The sequence below is a fragment of the Microplitis mediator genome, chromosome 5 (genome assembly GCF_029852145.1).
Source record: "Microplitis mediator isolate UGA2020A chromosome 5, iyMicMedi2.1, whole genome shotgun sequence".
Lineage (NCBI taxonomy): Eukaryota > Metazoa > Arthropoda > Insecta > Hymenoptera > Braconidae > Microplitis > Microplitis mediator.
Genome location: NC_079973.1, coordinates 15,563,673 through 15,571,083, shown reverse-complemented (window position 1 = coordinate 15,571,083; position 7,411 = coordinate 15,563,673). Strand labels below are relative to the sequence as shown.

At 41.0% G+C, this 7,411-nt stretch overlaps 1 protein-coding gene across 1 annotated transcript; it reads left to right on the top strand.

The window, feature by feature from the left end:
* Positions 1-5,106: 5,106 nt before the first annotated feature.
* On the top strand, positions 5,107-5,709 carry LOC130669017 (uncharacterized). The gene has a single exon (XM_057471664.1). It carries the CDS (start codon positions 5,107-5,109, stop codon positions 5,707-5,709), a length of 603 nt encoding a protein of 200 aa, XP_057327647.1.
* Positions 5,710-7,411: the final 1,702 nt, after the last annotated feature.

Here is a 7,411-nt window from a genome sequence, read left to right as displayed (position 1 = left end):
ATATATAACGTATAGTGTTCATGCACTAAGTAATTGTAGCAAGACGCAGTATTGAATGCTAAGACAAGTATTTATTTAAAGAGATGAACAAGAGACTGAAGCGTGGTTGCTTCAACATTATTGTACTTAACACTAACTTATGAGATAGATTGCAAAAAATTACTTAGTTGGACAAACAAGCCGGGAGGGGATGGAAATTTTAGTAGTAGACTAAATTGAAGGAAATGGAGGAAAGAAATTGGAGAATAATTAGGGAAGTAGGGACTAGTGACCTCCCAAGAAGGGCAGGACTCAGTTAGACGTGACGTAGGAGTGAGATTTTGGGACCGGGAGATAGAGGTACCTGAGAAAAGTCGCAAAGTCATAAACATGAAGGATTACAATTTTTACTTTTAAAAGATTAAAACTAGGCAAAAAATATTTAACTTAATGGACAATGGCATGTTTGACAAATATATAAAAATATTTCTATGAAAGCAGTAAAGAAATGTTTGAAAATAAATTTTAGGTGTACATGGTAGCTTACTTTGAAAAGATTGGGAAAACCAAGTTATTGTTCCAGGGGTCATCTTAAAAACATTTATAAAATAAAGTATTGGGAAAACATTATAAGACTAAGAGCTTAAAAAAAATGAATAAGAAAAAATGTGCAGCTACCAGGCTTATTTCATAAAAATATAGAATAGGCAAACAATAGAATTAAGTATTTTTACAAGACATGATTCATACTAAAATTACAATCATTTTGTATAGAACTATTTGATAATTAAATATTAAAAATTTTATTATTTAAATTTTGATTTAAAAAATGCAGACAACTAAACATGCCGCCGTCCTTGAACGATCCTAGTTCAATGAGATAGGGTGGACATTTTACTCCAGAGGCAAAGGGCATAGTTTTTTAGTACAACGCTAGTACTCGCCATTCTTAGTCTTCAGAGTTACCACGCGTACTATGCCATCTTCTCCTAGATGAACAGCAGTGATTCTGCCTATGGACCAGGCCAGGGGTGGTAGGTTGTCCTCGAGGATCATCACCAACATTCCCACCTGCAGTTGAATGTTGTTTCCAGATCGGTGATGTGAACTGTTGAGGGGCAAGGTTTACAGTGCTAGTATGTTCCAGAAGTTACCAGAATGTATTAGCTATACTAATGACCATTGCCAATCTATGTATAGTGGTTTGTTCTTACTAGTACACCATCCTAAACGGACGTGTATCTTGTATCTATATATATTGTTATATACCTGTAATATACTTAACGTAATAACCACGAATACTAATATCTTATTTATTAATAACCTGCCCGTCCTTATCATCAGGTTATGGGTCCAGATAACGTGGGTATCCCATCGTTAAGATCAAAGTGGTTGTTAATTAAATAAAGTAATTAATTAGTAGCACGTGAAAAACGCGCGAAAAGCATCGAGAAGTTTTGATAGCGTGCAGCGGCGTGGAGTTCGTCATTGTGAGACACTAGGCATAAGAGCTCGAACAATTTCGGCGGGAAAACCGTTATGTGCTGTGACTAGCATAAAAGTTGATAGTGTCGATTTGTGGTTCTTTAGTGATCAGTAAAAAATGGCTTTTTCAATTAAAATAGATCCCCTTACTAGAGAGAATTACCAGTCGTGGAAAACACAGATGAAGGGTATTCTAATGAGTCATGAAACGTGGGAATATGTTGTTGGTGAAAAAACCAAACCCAGACCAGGAACAGAAGATATCGCAGCGTGGGTCAAAAAGGACAGAAAGGCGATGGCGGATCTTTTGATAGCATTGGGGACAGACAAGGCAGCAGCATACGATGACTTGGAGACGTCGAAGGAAATCTGGGATAAGATCAAGGCGACGTACGAATCTGGGGGACTGGCGCGAAAAGCTTACCTTCTGAAAAAGCTAACTTTGTTAAAGATGACAGAGGAAGATGATGTGAGGAAACACATCACCGAGTTCACAGAGACAGTGAAAAGACTGCGAGAGGTCAAGCTGGAGATAGCCAATGAGATGTTGGTGATCCTGTTGTTAAACAGCTTACCAGAAAGTTACACAGTGTTCCAGACATCGATAGAAACACAGAAGGAGTTACCATCACTGGACGAACTCTGGGTCAAAATTCTTGAATACCAGGAGGGACATGCAGAACAACATGTCGAGCCAGCACAAAGAGCAATGTATTCGAGGTAAAATCAGAGGAGACAACGTGGACAAAATGGCGGAAAGCCAAAGGTGTCGAGTTCTCGGGACGAGAATTTTCGGCGGGAAGTCGAATGTTTCAAGTGTCATAAGAGAGGGCACATCGCAAAGAACTGCCCAGAAAGAAACAGAAGAGAATACAGTAGTGCGAGAAATGTAAATGAGTCATCGTTAAGTACCAGTGAACAAGCTATGGACAGTAGTAGTGGTAACGCGTGTTGGTGTATAGACAGTGGGTGCGACCAGTCATTTGTGTAACAGTAGGAATAAGTTTAGTGAGTTTAAGCCTAAACATGCAGCGTTGAGCCTAGCAACTGATAAAAACACTAAAATATTGGGAACGGGAAACGTTTCGGTGAAAGTGTCGACGGGTAAAAGACAATTGGACATCGGGTTTAAGAACATATCATATGTATCAGATTTGAGAACCAATCTATTCTCGGTGGCACGGGCTATAGACTTTGGACATACAGTGACCTTCAGGAAAACTGAAGTGGTAGTGGTAAATAAAAATAATGATGTGATTATGCGCGCGCAGAGACACGGGAACCTGTACTTTATAAAAGACATCAAAGACAGTGTTAACAGTGCCGTAACTAGTGAAAAACTAGGGATAGATAAGCGGCATGAAAAGTTGGGGCATGTAAATGAGCGAGACCTGAAGCTCATTGCCAAAAATAAATTGGTGTATGGCTTGGAAATAAGCGATAGTGAAAAATTATCAGAGTGCAAGTATGCATACAAGGAAAACAGACCAGATTACCTTTTCCCAAGACCAGTGAACAAAGAACTCAGAAGTTATTAGAAATAGTGCATTCAGATGTATTTGGACCAATGCGACACACATCTAACTCAGGGAAAAGATATTTCGTCACCTTCATTGATGGCAAGTCAAGATGGTGTCAGATATACTTAATGAAAAATAAATCTGAAGTCGTGGAGAAGTTCAAAGAATACAAGAGCGAGGTGGAAAACCAGACCGGGGAAAGGACAAAGGCTCTACAATCAGACGACGGTACGGAATATTGTAACGGAGAATTCAACAAATATCTACGGAAAAATTGAATTCGGAAAAGATTGACGGTACCTCACACGCCCCAACAGAACGGCATTGCGGAGAGAAAAAACAAAACACTGATAGAGATGGTACGATGTATGATGTGGCAGGCAGGGGCACCCCCTCACCTGTGGGCCGAGGCGTTAAGCAACGCAAACTATACCAGAAATAGATGTCCGACCAGTGCGTTAAACGGAGAAATACCGTATTGTGTGTGGTGGGGAAAACCCCTTCCAGTAAAACACATGCAAGTGTTTGGAACAAAGGCTTTCGTCTTGGATAAGACGCAAAAACGCGGGAAACTAGACTCCAGATCAGTACCAGGGGTATTTATAGGATATGCACTTGCCTCGAAGGCATATCGTGTCTATTTTCCACAAGATAGATCAGTGAAAACTACACGGGATGTGAAGTTTGTCGATCAGATTGGTTTTGAGGGCGAATATAAGGAAATATTTAAAAACGAGAGAAACACTGAGGTAATAGAGGAGCATTGCGAAGAGGAGTGTGATGAGCAGTGTGAAGAACTCGAGATGCCGAGCGAAGAGCCAGAGAAGCCCGAACCAGAAACGAAACTAGAGAGACCCCAGAGAAAGAGAGGTGCTACAAATTCTTGGGAAGGCGTAGAGTTACCCAGCAAGAGAGGCCGGGGACGACCGATGTACATTCGGACAGGATCGGTAGGAAGACCGAAGAAAGTATACGTCACAGTACCAGACGAACAGAGTGGAGATGACCACGAAGCTGCTACCGAAGGAGAGAATGAAGGAATAGAAGATGATGCGATGGAAGAAGATGTTTTCGCATATCTGACAGTGACGGAAAATCTGACTACATGGAAACAAGCGAGCAAGACAGAAAATGCGGACTCGTGGAAGATAGCATTAGAAGAAGAGATGCTAGCTCAAATAAAGAACAAGACATGGGAAATCGAAAGGAGAGCCAGAAACAGAAAGGTAATCGGAAGTCGCTACGTAGTTTGCACTAAATCTGATGGCAAAAGAAAGGTCAGATTATTAGCAAAAGGGTGTTCTCAGAGGCCAGGAGAAGATTTCACCGAAACATTTTCACCAGTAGTGAAGTCAACGTCAGTGAGGATCATGGCAGCGATAGCAGCGGAATTCAACTTGAAAATTCACCAGATGGATATAGTTACCGCGTATTTAAACGGTGAATTGCGCGAAAGTGTATACATGGAAGTGCCCGAGTGTATGCATGAGATTATCGAAAAAATAAGTGCGGGTGAGCCCATCGGTTTAGGCGGAAAGATAATACGCGACGGGAAAATAATAGAAACCGTAAAGCGCTGGAGAGAGGGCTTGAAAGCGGGGAGTGACAGTGTATGTGCTCTGAAAAAGTCGTTGTATGGGTTGCGCCAAGCCGGGGTTGAGTGGCATCGAAAATTAGTAGATATAATTAATGTATTAGGTTTTAATGCAGTGCCACACGACAAATATCTGTTTGTGAACCGGAAAGGTGACAGTATGATGTATATAGCAATATACGTAGATGATATCTTATTAGCTAGTGACGACAAGGCCTGGATAGGTGAAATAAAGAAAACGTTGTCAAAGTCATTCGAGACTAAAGATCTCGGACTAGTTAAAAGTTGTATAGGTATCGAGTTTGAGCGGGACGAAAAGTCACGTGTGTTCTTGAGACAGAGACAGTATGCCAGGGCCATACTTAAACGTTTTGGGATGGATGAGTGTAAGCCGATAGACACACCCGTCGAGGCTAAAAGTAATTTAGTAAAACCAGAACGTGTGAGTGAATCGGAAATGAATAAGTATCCGTACCAGAGTTTAATCGGAGCGTTGTTGTATCTTGCGATAACTACAGGCCAGATATAATGTACGCGGTGAATTATTTAAGTCAATTCAATACCAACTACAATGTCGAGCATTGGAAAGCCGCGAAAAGGGTTTTGAGGTATTTGAAGGGTACGTTAGATTACGGGTTGAGATTTGAGCAAACCGGGCTAGCTCTATTTGCCGTTGTAGATGCTAACTGGGGAGGGGACTCAACGGACCGTAAGTCGTATACGGGGTATGGATTCATTCTGGCGGGATCTGTAATTAGTTGTGAAGCGCTTAAACAAAAAACGGTGGCACTCTCAAGTACAGAGGCAGAGTATATGGCGGTAGCGGAGGCTACTAAAGAGGCCCTATACTTGAAAGGCCTGTTAGTAAGTTTAGGTATACAGGAAGAATCAGAGACTGTCACGATACTGAATGATAATCAGAGCGCAATCAGTATGATCAAGAACGATGTATACCACCAGCGTACTAAACATATCGATGTAAGACATCATTTTGTAAGAAATAAGTATGCGTGCGGTGTGATAGATGTAAAATATCTGTGTACAGAAAGAATGCCAGCAGATATGTTTACAAAAGGTTTGAGTGGTATTAAACACAGAAAATGTGTGAGCAATATAGGTATTGTAAATTAGTGTGTGTGAGCTTGGATTAGTATGCGCGTACTATATAACTTAAGAGAGCGTGTTGAGGGGCAAGGTTCATAGTGTTAGTATGTTCCAGAAGTTACCAGAATGTATTAGCTATACTAATGACCATTGACAATCTATGTATAGTGGTTTGTTCTTACCAGTACACCATCCTAAACGGACGTGTATCTTGTATCTATATATATTATTATATACCTGTAATATACTTAACGTAATAACCACGAATACCAATATCTTATTTATAAATAACCTGCCCGTCCTTATCATCATGAACTGATTACGTTGTTCAGATACTCTTTATGCCAACGTTTCCAAAAATGTTGCTTCAACTTTTGTGCTTACTGCCAGGCAGACAGGCGATTGGATGGAGTGCTGGAGAAGTCGATCTCCGGATAGCTAGTCAATGGACTACCAGTTAGGAAGTGACCAGCGGTCAGGGGTAAAGTCATTAGGATCAGAGGACATAGGTGACAAAGGACGAGAGTTTAATATCGCTTTTATTTCGATTATATATGTTTCTAACTGCTCGTTTGTCAATAAAGTGTCTCCAACAGTTCTAATTAAATGTCTTTTAAAGAATTTGACCGCGGCTTCCCAGAGCCCTCCAAAATGAGGAGATCTGGGAGGGATAAAATGCCGAGCAATCCCTTCAGTACCAAGATATTGCTTAAGGAGAGTTTGGTGCTCAGCTGACTCGAATAATGATTGTAATTCTCTGTCAGCACCTACAAAATTCGTTGCGTTATCAGAAAAAATTTCAAGAGACTTTCCCCTTCGAGAAAACAGGCGCTTGAGACTGGCGCTGCGAGAAAGGCTTCCGTGGTTAGATCGGAAACCAGTTCCAGGTGTACAGCCTGGGTTGACATGCATATATAGATGGCCACATAGACCTTGAGTTTTCTGCGGTTACGAAGTCGTCTTTCTTTTATATTTAACGGACCGCAATAATCTACTCCGGTTTTAAGGAAAGGCCGCGCAGCTATGACGCGATATTCAGGCAAGAGACCGGGATCGTGATCAGCTAAACGAGGTTTTGCACGAAAACAGGGCAAGCACTTATGAATAATTTTTCTTATAGCGTTTCGTGCGTCTAACGGCCAATAAGTTTGGCGAATGGAATATCAAGTCGCTTGGGCACCAGCGTGCATGAGGCGTGTATGCTCATCGCGTATAATAAGATGAGTTATGTGATGGTGTGAAGGTAAAAGGATGGGATGACACTGATCTAAGGGCAAAAATGATCGCTAAAGTCGACCACCAACCCTTAATATTCCTGTATCATCCAAGTATGGAGTTAAAGGAATTAACTTGCTGGATTCGGGCAAAGATTCATTTCTTTTCAAACAATTGATTTCTCGAGAGAAGGATGAGGATTGGGTAAGCATTATGATGAGGTTGTGGGCAGTAGAAATCTCCGAAGAACTCAAAGGGCCTGAACGGCTCCGATTATTGTGCCTTGTGTTGAACGTGAATCGCAATAAGTAAGACACCACCCTCTGCAATTTACGAAGGGAGCTATAACGTTTCAGCAATGGAAATCCTTGTATTTTGAGACTTAAGCGATTACTCAAATTGTTTAGCTCAGGTTTGAGTTCAGGTATCGTAATTTCCTGAGTGAATTTTAAATCAATCAAATATAAATTTTAAATTTTAAAGCCGATGGTTTGTTGTCATTTGCTGGGTGCAC